The sequence below is a fragment of the Lolium rigidum genome, chromosome 3, assembly GCF_022539505.1.
Source record: "Lolium rigidum isolate FL_2022 chromosome 3, APGP_CSIRO_Lrig_0.1, whole genome shotgun sequence".
In the NCBI taxonomy this organism is placed as follows: Eukaryota; Viridiplantae; Streptophyta; class Magnoliopsida; order Poales; family Poaceae; genus Lolium; species Lolium rigidum.
Window position 1 is genome coordinate 369,101,185 of NC_061510.1, and position 22,222 is coordinate 369,123,406.

General features: G+C 43.0%; 1 protein-coding gene and 1 long non-coding RNA gene across 2 annotated transcripts; both read left to right on the plus strand.

Annotated features, from left to right (window-relative positions):
• The first annotated feature begins 9,728 nt into the window (after nucleotides 1-9,728).
• LOC124700504 (bisdemethoxycurcumin synthase-like) lies at nucleotides 9,729-10,980 on the plus strand. The gene is made up of 3 exons (XM_047232627.1): nucleotides 9,729-9,906; nucleotides 9,983-10,359; nucleotides 10,414-10,980. The coding sequence occupies exons 1-3, from the start codon at nucleotides 9,729-9,731 to the stop codon at nucleotides 10,978-10,980; spliced, it is 1,122 nt and encodes a 373-aa protein (XP_047088583.1).
• A 5,432-nt stretch (nucleotides 10,981-16,412) lies between these two features.
• On the plus strand, nucleotides 16,413-17,579 carry LOC124700505. The gene is made up of 2 exons (XR_007001747.1): nucleotides 16,413-16,905; nucleotides 17,085-17,579. It is a non-coding gene; the product is annotated as an uncharacterized LOC124700505 (long non-coding RNA).
• Nucleotides 17,580-22,222: the final 4,643 nt, after the last annotated feature.

The window sequence follows — 22,222 nt, forward strand, 5'->3', positions numbered from 1 at the left end:
TAAAGTGTCTTACATGTGATGACGGATTTCTGCCCGATGATGTAAGTCAACAAGAAATCACTATTTACACAATTTTTGTCTATTTTTAATTTAAATGTATTTTATGTGTTCAATTGTAGGTGATAAATGCCAACATATATTGCATGCGTGCATGTGATCATCTGCTTAACAGAGCTGGCGATAAGGTATATATGGATAAAACATACGTCTCCAATATGCTGAAGAAAGACGTAAAAATATATCGTCATATCATAGAGCTGGCATATATTTATCTAAAGCATGACATGGTCAGAACTAAATCCCTACCTATGCATCTCATTTATTATATTTTTAACATGTGTATACCTACTTATGTAATATTTTATTTTAGATCTTCCTACCGATAAATATCAGTAAGACCCACTGGTATTTAGCGGTCATCAATGCGAAGAAACGCTTGATACAAGTATTAGACTCACTTGGTCCTGGAATGGGTAGAACTGACCTCACGTTTATGGTAAGTTATTTGATTATGATCTCCTCTTGACATTTTTCGTTTTCCTCGGTGTCTAATATCTTTTTTCCTCATATAACAGCTCCGAGGACTTGAGAAGCACTTAAAGACTGCATCCCAAAGAAGGGGATTTGACAAAGGTGAAAAGTGGCACGATCTCGATGTCACGACATGGCCAATAGTAGAGCATATCGAAAAACCACTGCAGACTGATGGGTATGTTGAATCTGTTCAACTTTCGAATGTGAAAATTATGGTCTAGATAGAATTCTACTATAACATTTGCTAATTTTGTAGCGCATCGTGCGGGTTGTTCATGTTAAACTTTATGAAATATTGGACAGACGATATGCTTTCTGACTGCATCACTCATGTATTATTTTTGTTTAGAGACCGTTAGTAGTATCTTGCATCTTAAATTATTAATTTACAATATCAATGTTTCTTACTACTTTGTAGGAGGATATGAGAGCATTCCGAAGAAAATTAATTGCCATATTGCATGATTCGGAACTAAACAAAATAAGAGGCAGTCCGATATATAATCAATCTAAAGATCAAGAAAATGGATCCGACTCTGATATTACGGAATTGCCAAGTCTAGGTAAAGAACACCAAGGAGATGTAGCCAAAGAAAATATCCAGCTTCCTATTTGCACCTTGTCTACCAAACCACATGAGTTTGTTGACGAGATATGCAAATACATCATGTCCATTGACGATGCAACATGTTTGAAGTAAGCCTCATAAGATATTGATCAAGCGTCGGTACATATTATTATCATATCATTATTCTTATCAATTATTTTGCAGAAAAGAATGGGTGCGAAGCTCCACACCTTATCCACTAGGATTAACTCTAAAGCAAATTCAGGACATACTCAGGATGGACCAGCCAATGGACAAGGATTGTTTCAACATGGCTATGCGCATAGTGGCATGTGATGTGATACAATTTTTGATAGAGCCTCCCGTGCACAACATGGACTTAAGATTTTGTGTAAGTTATTATAATCGCATATTTATTGTCACTGTTATGATTCTAAACCTTTTTTTAATTTCAGTCGGCGATACTCCATGGTAGAAAACATCCACTTTGGCGTGTTAAGCCAGATATTAAGGAGTTGGCAACATTTTTTCATAGCTGGCATGGGATAGACCATAATATATCATCATGCAACATGGTAAGTTAGTCTCTTTTCCATTATTAACATGATTTATGTGTTTTAATGCTCACCACTTGCAGATTCTTTTGCCACACGTATTTCTTGGCCACTTCATCTTGTTCACCATCGACAAATATGAGTATCGTGTATGTATTTTAGACCCATGTTCTGAAACTCTATCAGAAGAGAGGTACCAACTAAAATTACAAAGGTGTTCATTCTATCTAAATGATGCTCTTGAGATAGCGCAACCTGGCTGGAATTCCGATATTTATTTCTGGCCATGTAAATATCCTCACAATATCCCAATACCAACAAGCCCCGACAGGTGATTTTTCTCAGTTATCTTTACAAGCAGCTTATTTTATCGTCATTCTAATGACCAAGATAATGATATGTTCCATTTATTTGCAGAAAATTGTCTGGATACTTAGTATTTAGTTTTATGCTTTCATGGGATGGTAAAAAATTTGTTCATCCAGTTTGCAGCGTGAGTACTCTATATTCACAATCTTATATTTTTTGTGGAAAGAAAACTACATGTTAACATGATATACCAATTGTGCAGGATGGTTACGAGCTAAGGAATTTTTTTTGATACACATACTCAAGTATCTGGCTAATGAAGTTGAAGACAACGTTCCTGAGATCGTGTGAGAATACCTTAGACGCGTCAACGGACCATGGCTTTAATAAATAGTGCATTCACTGATTTCTCTTCTACAAAATGAATTGTGCGAAGTGGATCTTTAAATAAGTATTATATATTTATTTTATATACTTTAATATTTGCATGCATTATTTACACGTTTATGCATTTGACACTACGTTAAAGGGCCGTGGTGAAGCACGGGCATTCTACTAGTTATTCATAAAAATAGAACAACCATTATTCTCAGACTTGAATGAATAACCGTCTTGCATTAAACAAGATCCAGATATAATGTTCATGCTCAACGCGGGTACAAAATAACAATTATTTAGGCTTAAAACTAATCCCGAAGGTAGATGTAGAGGAAGTGTGCCGACAGCGATCACATCGACTTTGGATCCATTTCCAACGCGCATCGTCACTTCATCTTTCGATAGTCTTCGTTTATTCTTTAGTTCCTGTTTCGAGTTACAAATATGAGCAACCGAACCAGTATCAAATACCCAGGTACTAGAACGTGAACCAGTGAGATAAACATCTATAACATGTATATCAGATATACCTTCTTTCTTCTTCTTGACAAGGCCGCTCTTCAGATCCGCCAAATACTTGGAGCAATTACGGTTCCAGTGTCCCTTCTCCTTGCAGTAATAGCACTCGAGCATCGGGCTTAGGACCGTTCTTAGGTTTCATAGGAGGCGTGGCAGCTTTCTTGCCACCCTTCTTGAATTTTCCCTTAGACTTGCCCTGTTTCTTGAAACTCGTGGTCTTGTTGACCATCAACACTTGGTGCTCTTTCTTGATCTGAATCTCAGCAGCTTTTAGCATGCCAAAGAGTTCAGGTAACTCCTTGTTCATGTTCTGCATATTGTAGTTCATCACAAAGTTCTTGTAACTTGGTGGCGATGATTGAAGGACACGATTAATCCCCGATCTGTTAGGAATCACTATTCCCAAGTCACCGAGTTTCTTCGCATGCCCGGTCATGGCGAGCATGTGCTCACTAATGGAGCTGCCTTCTTCCATCATACAGCTGAAGAAATGTTTCGATGCTTCATAGCATTCCACGGCCGCATGAGTCTCAAATATAGCTTTCAGCTCATTCATCAACTCATGAGGATCATGGTGCTTAAAACATTTTTGAAGATCGGATTCCAGACTGCACAGGATGGCACACTGAACTTGAGAGTACCGAGTTTTCCGAGTCTCGTAAACAACTTTTACTTCATCGGTTTCGGTTTCGCGGGAGGGTCACCTAGCGGTGCATCAAGCACATATTGCAGATTTCCGCCAGAGAGGAAGATCCTCACATGATGGAACCAGTCGGTGAAGTTGCTACCGTTGCTCTTAACCTTTTCTTTCTCTAGGAACTGGTTAAAATTGATTGGGGACGCCATCTCTACAACATATATTTGCAATAGTTTAGACTAAGTTTATGACAAATTGAGTTCAAATTTTAATTCAACATAATTAAAAATCTAGGTGAACTCCCACTCAAAACAATATCCCTCGCATTGTCTTAGTGATCACACGAACTAAATCCACCACAACTAAGTCCGATCATCACGAGACAAGGTGTAATTTCAATGGCGAACACTCAAAGTGTTCATCATATCAATCATATGATTCATGCTCTACCTTTCGGTATCACGTGTTCCGAGACCATGTCTGTACATGCTAGGCTCGTCAATGCCACCTTAGTATCCGCATGTGCAAAACTGGCTTGCACCCGTTGTATGCACTTGTTGATTCTATCACACCCGATCATCACGAGATGCTTCGAAACGACAAGTCTTGGCAACGGTGCTACTAAGGATGAACACTTTATTATCTTGAGATTTTAGTGAGGGATCATCTTATAATGCTACCGTCGCGATCACATGCAGTTCATATGTGATATGATATGGCCCTTTTGTCTTTGCGCCTTTGATCTTCATCTCCAAAGCACGGACATGATCTCCATCATCTTCGGGCATGATCTCCATCATCATCGGCGTAGCGTCAAGGTCAATGGCGCCGTCTTCATGATTGTCCTCCATGTAGCAACTATTACAACTACTTTGAAATACTACTCAACATGAAATTTAAAGACAACCATAAGGCTCCTGCCGGTTGCCACAATACAATAATGATCATCTCATACATATTCATCATCACATTATGGCCATATCACATCACCAAACCCTGCAAAAACAAGTTAGACGTCTCTAATTTGGTTTGCATAATTTACGTGGTTTAGGGTTTTCGATAGAAATCTAATCTACCTACGAACATGAACCACAACGTTGATACTAATGTTGTCAATAGAAGAGTAAATTGAATCTTTACTATAGTAGGAGAGACAGACACCCGCAAAGCCTCTTATGTAATACAAGTTGCATGTCGAACGAGGAACAAGTCTCATGAACGCGGTCATGTAAAGTTAGTCCGAGCCGCTTCATCCCACTATGCCATAAAGAAGCAAAGTACTCAACTAAAGATAACAAGAGCATCAACGCCCACAAAACCATTGTGTTCTACTCGTGCAACCATCTATGCATAGACACGGCTCGATACCACCTTGTAGGATAATGTTGCATAGAAAACAAAAATTTCCTACCGCGAACACGCAATCCAAGCCAAGATGCAATCTAGAAGACGGTAGCAACGAGGGGTTTATCGAGTCTCACCCTTGAAGAGATTCCAAAGCCTACAAGATGAGGATCTTGTTGCTGCGGTAGACGTTCACTTGCCGCTTGCAAAAGCGCGTAGAAGATCTTGATCACCGGTGCCACGAACGGGCAGCACCTCCGTACTCGGTCACACGTTAGGTTGTTGATGAAGACGACGTCCACCTCCCGTTCCAGCGGGCAGCGGAAGTAGTAGCTCCTCTTGAATCCGACAGCACGACGGCGTGGTGTCGGTGGCGGTGGAGAACTCCGGCGGAGCTTCGCTAAAGCACGCGGGAGCTATGGAGGAGAAGGGGGCGGCTAGGGTTTGGGAGGGGGTGGCCGGCCACTTAGGGGGTGCGGCCAGCTTGTGGTCTTGGGGTGGCCATCCCCCTCCCCTTGGCCCCTCATTATATAGGTGGAAGCCCCAAGTGTTGGACTACAAGTCTCCGAATAAGACCCGAACCAAAAACCTTCCATGTGATAGGGAAACCTACCCAAGGTGGGAATCCCACTTGGGGTGGGATTCCCCCCTTCCATGTGGGAGGGTGGCCAGCCCCCTTTGGGGGAGTCCACTTGGGACTCCTCCCCCTCTAGGGTTGGCCGGCCATGGAGGTGGAGTCCCTCCGGGACTCCACCTTCCTTGGTGGTTTCTTCCGGACTTTTCTAGAACCTTCCATAGAACCTTCCGCATCATTTTAAATCACATAAAATGACATCCTATATATGAATCTTATTCTCCGGACTATTCCGGAACTCCTCGTGATGTCCGGGATCTCATCCGGGACTCCGAACAAATATTCGAACTCCATTCCATATTCAAGTTCTACCATTTCAACATCCAACTTTAAGTGTGTCACCCTACGGTTCGTGAACTATGTGGACATGGTTGAGTACTCTCTCCGACCAATAACTAATAGCGGGATCCGGAGATCCATAATAGCTCCCACATATTCAACGATGACTTTAGTGATCGAATGAACCATTCACATACGATACCAATTCCCTTTGTCACGCGATATTTTACTTGTCCGAGGTTTGATCATCGGTATCATTCTATACCTTGTTCAACCTCGTCTCCGACAAGTACTCTTTACTCGTACCATGGTATGTGGTCTCTTATGAACTTATTCATATGCTTGCAAGACATTAGACGACATTCCACCGAGAGGGCCCAGAGTATATCTATCCGTCATCGGGATGGACAAATCCCACTGTTGATCCATATGCCTCAACTCATACTTTCCGGATACTTAATCCCACCTTTATAACCACCCATTTACGCAGTGGCGTTTGGTGTAATCAAAGTACCTTTCCGGTATAAGTGATTTACATGATCTCATGGTCATAAGGACTAGGTAACTATGTATCGAAAGCTTATAGCAAATAACTTAATGACGAGATCTTATGCTACGCTTAATTGGGTGTGTCCATTACATCATTCATACAATGATATAACCTTGTTATTAATAACATCCAATGTTCATGATTATGAAACTAATCATCCATTAATCAACAAGCTAGTTAAGAGGCATACTAGGGACTCTTTGTTGTTTACATATCACACATGTATCAATGTTTCGGTTAATACAATTATAGCATGGTATATAAACATTTATCATAAACATAAAGATATATAATAACTACTTTTATTATTGCCTCTTGGGCATATCTCCAACAGGCCGGAGGGGAGGACTAGCTAAGGGAGGTTCAAGTCTCCGCGCTGTTGAGGGACTTGCTTGGTGTTCCGGGCTTCACAGTAGTGGTATGAAAGTGGGGGTGACAACACAGGTGAAGGGCAGAGTCCTACCTTTCAGGGTGAAAACCTAAGGTCTGGCCTTAACTGGTTGTGCCTGGCAATGACCTTGGTGGATGCATTGTTTTGAGAGCGGGGACTATCTTCAGGGTGAAAACCTAAGATTTTTGATCGGGCGACGACGGTGTTTGAGCACCGTTCCCTTCTTCGAGGCGTCGTTTTTGGAGAGTCTGTAATTCAGGTGTTGTCTTGGCGGTGGATGTATTGCTGTTGTTAGGTCCGAGATACTGTAGCGGGACTTTTGTTTCTTAGTTTTCTTTTCCTTTTTTGAATGTGTGCATCCGTAGTGCCATTAAGGTGCTGCGTTGTTGCAGAGGTTGGGTGTAATTGGTATCTCTTGATATTAATATATTCCCTTCATCGAAAAAAATGTGAAAATCTCGGACCCTGTCCACCCCTTGTATCCGCAATAGCTAGCAATTGAAAAAATTATAATATTATCCTTGCTTATAAGACTTGGACGAGGTAGATTCGTTGGAAAAAATTACAACACTTGAAGGCTTACACGTGTTTATCATGCATGGATACATGCATAGGTTCTCGGATAGGTACCCGACGTTTGATGTTGATGCATGCATGAACTTTGCACTTTATTGCAACATATTACCACATATTTGCATCTTATATAATGTTATTTTCATATTTTATGATGTTTTAGGGGATTTTCTAAATAATCCTCCCTCCTGCGATTCTAATTCTGTTTGGCAGGAAACGCCACTTTTTAGTGTTTTTGATTTTTCAGGAGTTACGAGACTCGAAAAAAGGCAAGGTCAGGGACCACGGTTCGGAATTTTCGAGAAAAACAAAATAAGCTAAAGTGGGACACCATGAGATCAAAGAGCTACATACTAGGGCAGGTGGCGTGCCCTCCCCCTTTGGGCACGCCACCTGGGGTCGTTTTCATCTCGGACGTCCGTTTCGCTTCAATCCAACGCCAACCGACTTTTTTGACCTAAAAACCACTATATATACAACCCCTGAGGGTTTCTTCGAGGCTACGGCGGCGGAGATAAAAATACATAAATAGAAAGTCAGCAGGCCGAGATTGGACGGGGGAAACGCTGGCGGAATCGCCTCCGGTGGACTCCACCCCCCACCCTCCGGTGAGGGCATAAGCACCATCTTCATCAACATATACATCAACTCTTCATCATCCCCCTCTTTAATCTTTTGGCAAACATGATTTATGATGCAATATATTGTTTTCCCATGATCTATTGTATCTCTATGTTGATGTTTGAGTAGTGAATTGTCTATGGGAATTGTTATATAGTTGTTATTGGTTGCATACAAGTATTTTTTTTTATCTTGTATGATGATTTTTTGTACTGATATATGAGTGCACACATATGTTGGGGGATGCACAAGGTTGCCACTGTTGCATGTTGATAGGAAGAGGGACAACGGGAGTTGACAGAAACCTTGTCCTAATTCTTAGATGCATGTTATATTAATCATGATTAATCAAACGGGGTATAACTATGGGGACCTTTAATCTTACAGTGGTGGTTGGACTTTACGTTTTAATAATTCCCTTGTTTGCTCTTAACTGGCCTTGGGATCAATCACTAGAGGTGTACTTGCTCATATCCATGGATGCACCTATCTATGGTTCCTCTCTAGAAGAAACATTAAAAACTATAATGAGCTTCACTAATTGTGATAACCACACAAATAAAATAGACATTTGGCTGAAAACTTACTCCACTTTACTTCACTTCATCTCATTTTACTTTACTCCACTTCACTTTTCTTGCATTAGGTTTACTCATTGCATTTTAATTGCAGCACATATAGTTTCATAGTAAAAACCTCTTCACACACACCATATATCTCCTAGCTTAGAAGGCCATATAAGTGGGTTATAGGGCTTTAGAGAATAGATAGTTTATCTTCAGCTCCTCGTGGGTTCGACACTCAAATACTTATCGAATTATACTGCGGTGATCCCCTGCACTTGAGGGTTATCAGTTGTGCTTTTTTTTAGGTCGCGTAATGGATGCTATCTCTTTCCCTTCTTTTATATTAATTCTTTTTGTAATATACGGCCTATTGATAATCATCAATTAATAATCATCAAGAGCAGTTTAAAAAACCTAAAAGTAATAAAATTACAAAATAGGTGCTTGGATTGGATCACGTAGTGAAAATTACAAGCAGTAGATAGAACCAAAGTCACGCAGCCATCCTCACCTCTCCCCTACTGTAGCAGTGCAAAGTTTGTCATGGTAGAACTTATTGTAGTAGACGGAAAGTCATCATGTTAGCCCAAAAATCCCTTACAGTACAACAGTAACCATCATCAAAGAAAAGAACCATAAATCAAAAAAGTCACACGTGCAACCATCTGACATGAACACCGACTAGATTCTAGGAGATTCACCGGGAAGACAACTCAACATGTCCACTGCTAGTGCTATGCACACCGCCGGAGTGGGATAGGGCAAGCTGGACTTTATCTGACTTCTAGATGTCGCCGCCACCTCACCATTGAGAACAAAACACTGGAAATTATATACCTTTATAAGAATAGAAAACCCTCCTGTCGGCGAGGGCTGGGCCGTGGCCGTGGCTGTTGCACCTCCAAGACTCCAAACCCACCAAACACGGGGCGAACCTGACAACGGAGAGGGGGAGGGGCGAAACCCTAGATTGCTTGTTGGATCTTCCTCTCTGTCTCTCCGACCGTATGAGTCGGACTCAACCGGTAGCTTGTTGAATATGTGTTACTCAGAATTTCAGATTCGAGGTATAAACTCTTTTCATTTGTATCCACTTGATTCAAAGTTTGAGTCAATAAAATCTCCTTTTTGTGAAGAAGAATAGTCTAGCTAGTCGCGTTAATATAAGACTTGGGCGGGGCAGATCGTGCAGGATAAAAAATACAAGACTCGAGAGTGTAACAAGCTAGCTAGCTACGCCCTGCGCAGTTCCCAGCGGTCGACGTACGTACATGGCCACCGTCCACCAGATCCGGCGCGCTCAGCGTGCGGACGGCCCGGCGGCCGTCCTCGCCATTGGCACGGCGAATCCGGAGACCACCATGCTGCAGGGCGATTACGCCGACTACTACTTCCGCGTTACCAAGAGCGAGCACCACGCCGACCTCAAGGACAAACTCAAGAGAATTTGTAAGCTCATGCATGCACGCACGTACGCCTCGACGCATCCATTTTTGTTGGGAGCTAACTATAGTAAAATTTACAGGTAAAAAATCAGGGATCGAGAAGCGCTACTTGCACCTCGACGAGGAGCTCCTCGCCGCGCACCCGGACTTCAGCGACCGCACGTTGGCGACCCTCGACGCGCGCATAGAAATTGCCTCCGCCGCGGTACCCGCGCTCGCCGCGTCCGCCGCGGCGAAGGCCATCGCCGAGTGGGGGCACCCGGCGTCCGACATAACCCACCTCGTCTTCAGCACCTACTCCGGTGGCAAGGCACCAAGCGCCGACCTCCGCCTGGCGTCGCTCCTCGGCCTCCGCCCTACCGTGTCCCGCACCATACTCAGCCTCAACGGCTGCTCCGGCGGCGGCAGGGCGCTGCAGCTCGCCAAGGAGCTCGCCGAGAACAACCGCGGCGCGCGCGTCCTCGTGGCCTGCTCAGAGATCACCCTCATGGCGTTCTACGGCCCCCTGGAGGACCGCCTGGACACCATCCTCGGCCAGGGAATTTTCGGCGACGGCGCGAGCGCGGCCATCGTCGGTGCCGACCCCGTCGTGGTCGGCACCGTCGAGCGCCCGCTGTTCGAGATGGTGTTCGCCACGCAGACGACGATACCGAAGACCGAGGGCGACATCAGCATGCAGCTCATGAAAGGCGGCCTCGACTTCCACCTCTCCACCCGAGTGCCGAAGTTACTGAAAAACAACATCGAGCGCTGTCTGATCGACACCTTCGAGCTTCTTGGTGTCGATGCTACGTGGAATGAACTGTTCTGGGCGATCCATCCTGGGGGACGTGTGATCTTGGATAACGTCGAGGAACTGCTCGCGCTGGACGACGGGAAGCTGGCGGCGAGCCGACGAGTGCTGAGTGAGTTTGGTAACATGAGTGGCGCGACGGTGATCTTCGTGCTCGATGAGCTGCGCCGGCGCATGGCGAGGGGAGAGGAGGCGGCCGAATGGGGGGTGATGATGGCGTTCGGCCCGGGGATCACGATCGAGACGATGGTGCTGCACGCCACATGCAACCTCCAGGAAAACTAGACGTTTATCTACACATGCACGCCACTTTTGCGAATCGATTGCCTCTATCTCAATTTATTTCATATTCAGCAAGTGTGAAAAATGCTTAAAGTCATAATTTATTGTAGAGAGCAGAGCCTAGAGACGTTGAGTGGCTGACGTCTGTTGTAAGTGTATAAATAAATGAATGCTAGAGAGGAATCATGTTTAGAGTTAAGTCTATGTACCTTACAATACAATGTATGCTAGGGAAAGCTTATTGGAAATAAAGTATTGTGTAATGTATGGAAACTATAATGTCAAGTCAAATTTAACTTTGGATTTGGACAACACATACATTCATCATTGAAATAGGGATCCATTCTAAAGATTGTGAAGTCATTCCAAAATTGGCCGGCGCCGCATGGGGCGCGCCGGTGCGAGCCCGTTTTCGACCCCGACCCCCAAAATGCTATCGGGGCCACCGGTGAAGATGCTCTAACAACAGGTAGCTCCAAATCTCCAATACATCCACATGTATTCTCTTGTACGTATGTTTTATTGCTTTATCATATTTTCCAAGTATATTGAAACATATCTCATGGGCCCTACCAACATTTTATTTATTTATCTTGGAACAATAATTTCTAAAATAATACTCACAATAGTTCTGAAAATAGTTTCGAATCTTATAAGGCATTTGATTAAAACTCAATTATGTGGAATTTTAGATTTATTTTTATATAAAAATTCAGTATTTAAATGAAATTTAGTTGTTTCAAATAGATTATAAATATATTCATAAATTATATCATGTTTATTTAATTAATTATTTAAATAAATACCATAAATATGTCATGGTGATATCATAGAAGTTTCATTTATTCCAATCATATTTTAATCACTTCCAAAAATATTTTGTTGTAGGTACCGAAAAAATTCATTCTTTCACAACGTTATAGCAATATAATTCGTGATATTCCAATAAAAATAATAAAAATTCGCACAAAATTTACTTACTCCAAATATGTTTTAATAAACTTCAGAAACGTTTCACTGATTTTACAGACATTTGAATTACGGTAAGAGTTCATATGGTTTCAATTAATTATAAAAATGTTCTTAAATGTTTCACAAAATTGGATTATTTTATTTGAATTTAGTAAATAATCACAGTTTACTAGGGGGTGTGGGATCCACATACTTATTTGTTTTAATCAAACACATATGAAAAAAATATCATTTGGAATAATTCATAAAGGCCCTCACCAACCACAAAGCAAGGATCTCTGTCTCTGCCAGGTGGAGGTTCTCTTAGAAAATTGGCAATGTCTACATTCAGCAACTAAGTTTCTATTACTTGGCCCATAATTATAAATTGAAAAAGTTTATGTCACTTGAACTATGAGTATAAAATCGACCATTTCTAGATATATAACACATAACAGTAATTGTTTATTCATTATATCAATAAATTTGGAATACAAATTAGACAAAAGCATAACTATATAATAGAAATGTTTGTTAAAACTATTATTATATTTTCAAAAAAATAGGAAAAAGACAAGGGAACAATAATGAATCAATCAACATTTTTTTCTTAAGACAAATGTTTGTGTATCGAAAAAGAAATGTCATGAATTCATATGGAATGTTTCTCTTAAATGTCAGAAGTTTTTTTATATCATTATGTAAGATACTCAATAAAAATAAAAAAATTGATAAACTAAACAAGTAATTTCTACATAAAAAAAACTAGAAATGACATAATAGAATGTTAAAGGACTGAATAAAAAATAAAAGGAGAATAAAAACAAAATTTGTATTTAAAACAACTTACATAACAGAAAAAAAAATGCTAAAATAAAAAGTAATGAAAAAAAAAGGAATGACACTAGAAACAATCAAATCAAAATGTACTCGTGTTTAAAAAAACACACACTAATGGATGTTCAAATGATGTTGTCTTGCGTTGGTGTTTTCTTTATTCAAAGAAAGTGACCAATGAGATTGTGAATGGTGAAACAAATTTTGCCCTGCTGAGTTCGGCTTCTTTGCATTATAGAACTTGAAGTTAAAAAACAACACTTCATAAAAAACAAATGATGTTCCATACAAATGAATCGTGATCATTAGTAAGCCGAATATCCATTAACCGTCGAACAAGATGTAACCACGATGTCACATTTGTTCTCAGTTAGAGCACTTCTGAACTCATGAATATTTGAAAATGTTAATCCACATTAGAAGAAATTACTATAGTTCATGCATATTTGCATGCTCATATGAGAATAGGATAATAGCAAAAAAGAATATTCAATATAAAAACTTGCAAGGACTGCGAAACTAGGAAAAAAGAAAAAAAAATTAAGAACATAAGAAAGTTAAAAATAATGAAAATTAAAAAACTAGAAATGCAAATATTAAGAAAGAGTAGATAGAAGAAAATAAATAGTATTAAAAAAGCACTAGCAAACGTTATTGGGCCGACAGTACGTGGACGTTGCTGCACTATTGGACGCCTGAAATGTGAAATCCCGTTAGACAGAGCAAGACAGGCCGTGTGGAGACCGGGAAAATGGCCGCAATAGTATGAAGAACAATGTAACCCAATATCGGTCGAGCCAAATTCTGCGGCATGAGCTCCCGTCTCCTCCTGCCCCTTCCCTCTCCTAAGCGACAGCACGACGGCGGTGGGCGGAGCAGAACTGCGCGCGTGCCCGAGTCAGCGAAGAGCCGACGCCGCGGCGCCACAGGTACGGTTCGCCGTCGAAACCAATCGGCCGTCCATACGATTCCGTTGCCACAACGTGGGCACTGGAATTTCTGGTGGTGAGGTGAAAGCACACCTGACCTGATAGCAACATGAGAAGATGGAGTTCAGTGGCATAGAATTATAGAAACTGAAACTTCTTCACGCATGCGGCACCAAACTTAAATAAGAAATGACTACTTCGGATCTAACAAATGATACTATAGGTCTATTTGCGTGCCCTCCCTCGTCGCTCCCGTGGGCGACGGGGAGGGAACCCTAGCTGCCTCCTTCTCCGCCCCTTACCTCTCCTCCTCCCCCTCCTCGCCGCCGCCAGACGGCGTCGCCGGGCAAAGCCTGGGCGCTGGCGGCAGCGGGGCCCTCCTTCCCCCTCGCACGGAGAAACGACGCGGGCCGCGGCGGCCGTCGAGGGCGTCGTACTTGGTGAGGGGTGCGGCAGCGCGGTCGGTCCTCCGGCGGCGTGGTGGCCTCGTGGTGGTGTCGGCGTGCTCGGGGCGGCGTGCGGCTGCTGCGGCGGCGGCTGGTCTCGGGCGGCGCGGGCTCGTCCCCATCTCTAGCAACGGGGGTCTGCGGTACAACTGCGGCGGCGGAGACGCGAGGATCTGGCTAGGGACGACGGCGGCTACCACTGGCGGCGCAACGCGGCAGGTGGGCGGCGCCAGCGAGATCTGGGCCTGATCAGGGCCAGGCGGGCGAGATCTAGGCTCGATCTGGGCCTAGCGGGCCTCACTGCGTACGTTGGCCGCGACCATTCCGGGGCCAGGTGGGCCTTCGGTGGGCAGCCACCGCGCGCCAGATCGGTGTCCGCTCAATCTTCGTTTCGACCTCTCACGCCCCTTGCCCCTGCCGCTGCTCTGTATGGTGGTGGCTGCCGGCTGATGGGTTGAGCGTGGATGCCGGGGCGGCGGCCCTGGAAGCTGCACGGTTGGCTCTATAGCGGGCGACGTTGCGGTGGTGGTGGCTTCTCTCCTAGGACATGGGGATGGCGTGGAGTGGGCGGTGGGGATTCCTGGCGTCGGTGGTGCTTCGGTAGTGGCGGCTCCCAGATCTTGTCTCGGAGGCTCTGTTTGATGACGGCGGGCTGCACATTGGTCCTTCGTGCAGCGGGAGTCGATTTCGGGCGAAATCCCAGCGCTTTGGTGCCAACGGTGATGGCGCCAGCGGGTGCCGTGTCCCTCTTGGGGGCACCGTTGTGGTCGCTCCCCTGTGCTTGAGCTCCGGGTGAAAACCTCTGACCGTTCTCGGTCTCGGCGGCGGCACCTTGTGTCGTCACCCTCTTGGGGACGTCGTCGTGGAGCCTGGATTCCCGTGGGCGGTTCTCGTTGTCATCGGCGGGCATGCTCAGATACTCTCTCGGTGCTTCGATCCCGGCGTAGGGTGGACTTGGCGGCTTCCTATCTTTTACATGTGTCATTGGGTTCTTAGTTCCTGGTACTTGTTGTCTGCGGGCAGGATCGGCGCTCCACGGCCCGGAGCGGGAGGGCAGGCGGCCCTTCCCGGCAAACAACTTGGTGGGTACGAGACGACAATGTCTGGTGGTTTCACAAGGAGGCGGGGTGCATCTTTAGTTTGTAGTGTCGGTTGTACCTTAGAGGGTGTGGTGTCTACTTTATGTTCTCTGTTTTTATCTTTAATCTGCTTTGTAAGAGGTCTCCCTCACTACCTTGTATCGGTTTGGCAGTGTGTGGCTTTATTTATAAAGCGCCTATTTCGAGAAACAAATGATACTATACAAACTTCAACAGAGAATCATGTGTGTTCTTGGACTCCTCCCCTCTAGCTGCCATAGTTACGACCCAGGCATTTTACGATTCAGGAAGGCAACCGACACTTGAAGTTGTGCACGATGACCAGTTCATAAGCTGACCCATTACTTTTGTAGGTGCCTTAATTATTCCCAGTCTTTATTTTATCAAGTATATGGGATGTATATCGATCCCATTCCGAAATGATCTATATGCTTGCAGTATGAAAGGTTGCTTTTTGTTAGAGGAATTAGCTGAAGAATTAAGCTAGCCTGAATCACGTCGAGAAAGCATGTAACTGACCCGACAAGGGATCAGGCCACACGCCCACACCGATGAGCAGAACGACTGCCATCTGACGTCGCCGTCATCATTTTGCATATCCACATTAACTAAAAGAATTAAGGCTGTTGCTTTCCCTGGGCTCTCAGCGTTTGGACGGTGCGTGCGCGTCGGGTGGGCCATTGTCGGTGCGTGGGCTCCCGTTTCAGCCTGGGTTGCTTGCGAGCTTGTCTATTTTTCTCAGTGGTTTGACCGGTGGGAGCTGCTTTGGGTTGGATCTTTGGAGGCGATCGTTGCTGCCGGCGTCTCTTCCCTCGCCGCCGCCTGCTCTTCCCTCGCTGCCGGCTGCTCCTTCTGTTTCTGCCTCTTGCCGTGGGTCGGAGAGGCTGTTCTTCGGGTGTGGGCTGAACCCTAGGGTTTCCTGCCGCCATCCGCCCAGCTGTGGCCGGTGGCCGCACCTCCCCATCCCTATCCAGGGTCCTCGAGTGAAGGAGGATGGGCAAGCGAGGGGATGCCTAGGAGAAAAGCAGGGAGGGTGGGTGAGCCGGCGCATATCTTGCCGTGAAGGCCATCGAGGAACAAAGGGTCAACGGCGTCACGGCTGGGTGTCAGGAATCGAGCAGGGCAGCGCGCAAGTGGTGACTGCGGTGCAAGACCTGCAGGCTGCAGCCCTCCCATGGCCTCAACCTGTAAGGCGAGGCCATGGTGAGTAATAGGACTCGGCGACCACCGTCCTCCCAATCTCGACATAGGAGGTGCGCCGCCACAGCCAAGAGACAGAGGATCCGACGACGACAATGACGATGTCAAGAGGAAGAGGGTGATGCTGCTTCTCTATGCGGCAGCGAACCGAGGACGCAAGAATGCTGCTAGGTGCTCACAGGTCAGGCCTGACTGCAGCTGCCTTTTCTCCTCTCAATGCATGGTGTCATGGTGATTTCCACTGTTGGTGAATGGTGAGCTCATGCGTAACATCTCCCTGCACCGCTTTCTTGAACAAAACACTCTATTCCTCTACCCATTCATGCCATGGTTGGTACATCCGGAATTACTATTGTGACTGTTAACCATATTTGCATTGTTTTTCTATCAATTAGGCCCCATGATGCTTGCTAATCACCTAGCATGCACCAGGCCTCTTTGCAGTATATTGAAGCATTTGAGCAGGTTCCTGAACTGACTTTTACCTCTTTTTTGTTTGCAAAACAAAGTATCAAAATCACAAGTATATGTATATAGTTGATTACCTTTGTCTTTGTTTGGTGCTTTCAAATTAGCAATACTTTGTGTTGAAGAAATTATTGGCACTTTATTTGTGTGATTTCTATCTGCATTTGGGTGTGCAGGTTCGTGTATTTGTGGTAGTGCGGAGCCTTCCAGCGGCGTGGGAGTAGCCACCGGCAGATATCGAGGGTGTTACCCTGACAAGCGTGCTCGTGGTGGTCGCTCAGATCTCACCCCATATGGTTTGCTTACATACCTCTGTGCCTTCACTGACACTAAAGTAAATAGAGGGAATTTTCCTCTCACCAAACGTTCCAGATTTTCGGAGACAACTTGCATTTGAATTCAAAGGCACATAGAGGTTGGACAATTTCATTGGGAAAGTAGGTTTGAAGGTTTTGTTGTTGAAAGCAAATTCTTCTAATAGGTGGATCCTTATTTCTGCCATGGGAGCTGTATTTTCAAACCTTCAAAAATTACTTCTGGTGTTGCACTGGCTTTGCTGAGAAAGCATTTTAGCTTAGTACTTGCAAGAGATACAAACAATCAGGCCTGTAAGCATGACTATTCACACCTCGAAGTTATGATCTATGAACAATATTGTATGTTCTGAATGGGAAGGTTGTTAATCTGTTTACGAAATAGCCTAATGCCATTTGTGTGTGTTCCGGGAGAGTGGGGATACAAACTTGCCTTTTATGCTATTCTATATGCTAATGAGAAAGGTGGTCAATCTGTTTACAAAATAGCCTAATGTCATGATGTAGCAGAGCATAGTGTAGGTGGCGAGGCATGCGAAGTTCGACTGGCTCCTCGATCTACTGCATTTTGGTTTCTTGCTGTACTGTTTGGTACGTGTTGCTGTTTGGTATTAACAGTTTCTTTTGCTGAATTGAATGTCACTTTTTTGCTACCTCTTACATTCGTATCCAACATCATTTACTTTGAGGTTTAGGAAGGCGCATGGTGACTTTGGTATTATCGTCTTCCAAGCTTCAAACCACAAGGTCATGTATGTAGGTTTTCATTATGTTGCATGCAAGGCTGCAAGTATATTCTCTTTTCAGTTTGAGGAACCGTCGTGTTTGCTATTATGATTTCAGTGGCACTTAGGAGATGTCAATCAAGCAGTGCAAAATTTCTTTGCTGGTTTTTTGTGTTTCCGTGTATGCATTCTTTTTAATTCTTTGTTTCCTGAGAATGCTTGATATACCACTTGTATACAGCCGTTTGCTCTCAGTTTTGGATTTGTCTTAAAATAAAGCAATGAACATTAATCTTCTTTGATGTCATTTTATTCTGTTAGAATTATCTGAAATTGAAATTTATAGGAAGTCCTTTGTATCCATGAAGCACAAGTGCCTCTCAACTATCATATGCTTGATTCTAAATTTAGGAGGTTATTGTGAAGAGGTGGCATTAGTAGGGTTCATGCTTCTCCTTATCTCTTGACAAATCTTTTCTAGATGTGAATAGAAACAAGAAGGTTTCCCATATGAGTCTTTTATAGAGTTCACGGATGGCTCAAGCTTTATGCAGCTATGGAATAGTCACTCTATATTTTCAGTCTCCACTATTGTTTCTCTGTATATGTGAAGTGTAAATTTTCCCAGGTATGTATGTCACCTTCTAACCTTTCATTAGAGATTATGTGTGAGATGTTCGTAAACAACTCCTATCTTACAGACGATAAACCCTTAGAGGTAAATGTGATACTCTTAATTTAATCAGTCAAAGATACTTGAGTATAGATGGTCCAGGACTCCAGCTCAAGGGCTATTTTGCCGCCATCTTCGCTCTGTAACTGTATATCATTGTCTTACCACATAAATTTAGATTGGAACTGTATCCACGAAGATACTGACTGTTTAGAGGAAACTCTAAAAAAAGGCCTAAATTTAGTGGTAACTAAGATTCGGAGCCTAAATTCTTCTAATTGCGCAAGTGACTTTATTTTATTGACAATTTTGAGCTCTAGCTATTGTTTAGGCTCTATTAGAAGAATAGTACTGTTTTTTCACAAATTTAGCTGTCCATAACCACCTATTCCAATGATGTTGATTCTTTGGTTACTACAAGGCTACAAGCTAGGCATGGTGCACTTCAAATCAGAAAGCCCGCTGGTGCACCACACAAGCTAGGCAGTGCAACAACACGGGGCAGGCGGCGCGGCGAAGCACGCCTGTCCGTCTATACTCATATATCTGAAACCTTGATATATTATACCAGTTTGTCATGCTACATCTGCTCCTTAAATATATTGTATTGAAGTCTTACTTATATACTGCGAGGGTAAGCAAGAAACAAATAACATACTGTTGTTTCAAGAAAATTTAAGACTCAATTGCCAACCGTTGATTTCATTTGTATGAAAAAATATCATCAACTTAGCATATCAGATTCATCAGATACAGAGTAAGATTTTTTGTAAGTTTCGTGTCTTTTTCTTCACTAAGATCATTCTGTACTCGGAGTCATCCTCTGTACTTAGGATAAAATCTGGAGGTGGTAAAATCTTTTTATGGTTAGTTTAGTAATACTTGTGTTGAACAAGGGCTAATAATTGTTGCTTATAAAAATAAATTACTGCCTATTCATTTCATTTGTTCGAAAGAAAGACACTGTTATTTTATACTCATGCAAAATGTACCGTTGTGTTGAAGGAACACTGAAGGAGAATATTTTTCAAAAAAAATCAATAGATTGACATGATTCTCATCAGGTTGACGAATATTAGGTTAAATACATTATGTTCATTGTTGTACTGGAGCCTCCCAACCAACAGTGAGGCGCCCCTGGGGACAAAGTTACCAATACAAAGTAAGTCATCAGTTCTAAGGTAGTTGTTGGATCAAGTGTTTGATGGTGGACATATAGTAAAGAAGATGGCATTCATATAGAAGAAAATTAGATGAGTTACTTTTGCATTGTTGTACTGGAGCATCCCAATAGTGAAGGTGCCCCTGGGCACAAAGGGACCAACGCAAAGCAAGCATTCAGTTCTAAAGCACCGAGCTGGGATATCAGGGCATTTGCTCGCTGATAGTCTTCTCTCGATTTTTATTCACTTCGCGGACTGTAGCCTCATATAGGTATGTAAAATTTGCGTAACTATTTCACAAGCACTTAATGTCAGAGATCATTTAGTTATCTACAGTTTTCATATTTATGAATCAATGGTTCTGCTATATAGTAAGATTCTGCTGCTCTACTCTTAACTACTGGAAATTTCATTTGCTTTGTTCCAAGATCATGTTAGTTATGTACAGTTTTCAAGACTACTTATTCTTAATTGGAATTTTATATTGTATAGTTTCAAGTAATCATTTGCTGAAAGTGTTTCACTTGATATGTGATGTTCTTTATACTTTCAGGTTTGTGGATATGAAGTATTTGAGCAAGATGTTGGATGCTGGAGAAAATCCTGAAGGTTGAATCCAAATAAGGTAAGAAGGTGGTCATCTCTTCCAGTCTTCCAAATCCTGAAGGCACAGCTATGCACCTTTGTTTGAAAGAAACTTGGGAACTGCCTCACGAAAAGAAGCTATGCTACTCTGGAACAAATTGGGCACCTGTGTTACTGAGACATGAGGTCGAAACTTCTGTTATTCTTGTGGAGGACATGGAATTTACGGGACGACAATTCGATTTTCGGGGAAAGTGCAAATTTGATCAATTGGCAATTTATATCCAATCCTAGAGAACCTGACCGGCTATGCTCCAGCATTGATGCCAGAGGAAAAAAAATTGTTGCTACACTGGAGGTGACCGAAACAATCAAAGTAATCACTAGACGTGTGGAAGAAACCTAGCCCGGGATAGTCAAAACTAAATAAGGGTAGCAGTGGGTCTCGGGGAGCTGTACTTCTGGAGAATGATGGAAAAATTATTTGGTCTGCCTGGGGGCCGATTTCGTGGTGTGCATGTGCTGAATATGCCAAAATGATCATATCTGCATAATTATAGAAATGGTCTGAGACGAATTTAAAATGATCTCTTATATCAAGCTTCCTCTCAACATATCTTTCAAACTGTTCATACAACTCTTTTTTCAGATCCATATAACATACTCCCTCCGTTTTCTATAAGAAAGGCGTATATATTTTTTTTCAGTTTTTCACCTAAAAGGAAGGCGCAGGGTGCGTGTTCGATGGTAACTTCCCTAATTACCCCTGCCAAATCGTGGAGTGGTTAATGCCCAGCGCGGTGCGGTTACCTGAGGAGTTCAAGAAGAGATTAATTAGGGGCAAGTTTGGAATTAAACAAACATCTGTGCATGCCTCTCCTTAATTCTAGAGCCAAATTTTTTACGCCTTGACCATAGAAATGGAGGAAGTAATTCTTTTTCCAGACGAGTATAATAGTGAAGTTTTAAATGTGTCTTTCCGGACTAAGCAAGCATACATTAAAGTCGCTCACAACTCGCACAGAAAATGGTTTCAATCAATAGTGGCACAAAAATAGAAATCTCATAAATATTTTATGTCGCAAGTGTATTTAATTTAGCTGAACCGACAACTTTCCATTATGTAAGCAGTGGCTGGCCTCAAGGAAAAAAAAAGCAAGAGAACATTGGATTTGAGGAGTGCAAATAACTCTAAATTAATTGCGCACACTGTGACACACTACCTTTCAGCAGTATAACTAAGTTTATTGAGGAGTTTGTATTAAGATTGTCTAGATGTTAGAATTTTTATAGGCTTTACTTTTTTTTCACAACTCTACGGTGATAGCCACGATGTGCCTGAACGAAATGCAGGCGGCGAGGCGAAGCTCGCATGTTCATCTAGTTAACTTTGTAACTTTAAGCATCGAATTAAACTCACTCGTACTTGCTAGTTTAATTATCGATACCAAGGATACCACCATCTTTCTGAAACAAGCGATTTTCTTAATAAAATGCCGCAGGGTCCCTCCCCTGTTGGTCTCGTTTTTTTTTTTTTTTTGAAACAAGTGATTTGTGCCTATGTGAAGAACAGACTATCAAAATGGTGTGTATATATTATAATACTAAAATCACAATACAAGATATGTCTAAAAGAGACACCACTTAGAGCATCTCTAGAAGATACCTCAAACCGCAAATCCCAAATGCGTGTATTCAGGTCACCTCAAACGTATTTTGCAGGTTGAAAAACCGTCGCACAACACAGACGTGCCAAACGCGGCCCGCATAACAACTTATTCAGGATATGCTGTTATATATGCGGGCCGTATCTGGGCTATGCGACGGTTTTTTAGCCCACAAATAAAAATCGGA

What these genes read in the sequence shown, in the direction of transcription:
- LOC124700504 (XM_047232627.1), top strand. Translation starts at nt 9,729, where the DNA reads ATGGCCACCGTCCACCAGATCCGGCGCGCTCAGCGTGCGGACGGCCCG. An exon ending in GGACAAACTCAAGAGAATTT is followed by an intron (nt 9,907 to 9,982) that starts GTAAGCTCATGC and finishes TAAAATTTACAG; the next exon opens with GTAAAAAATCAGGGATCGAG. An exon ending in AGAACAACCGCGGCGCGCGC is followed by an intron (nt 10,360 to 10,413) that starts GTCCTCGTGGCC and finishes GGCCCCCTGGAG; the next exon opens with GACCGCCTGGACACCATCCT.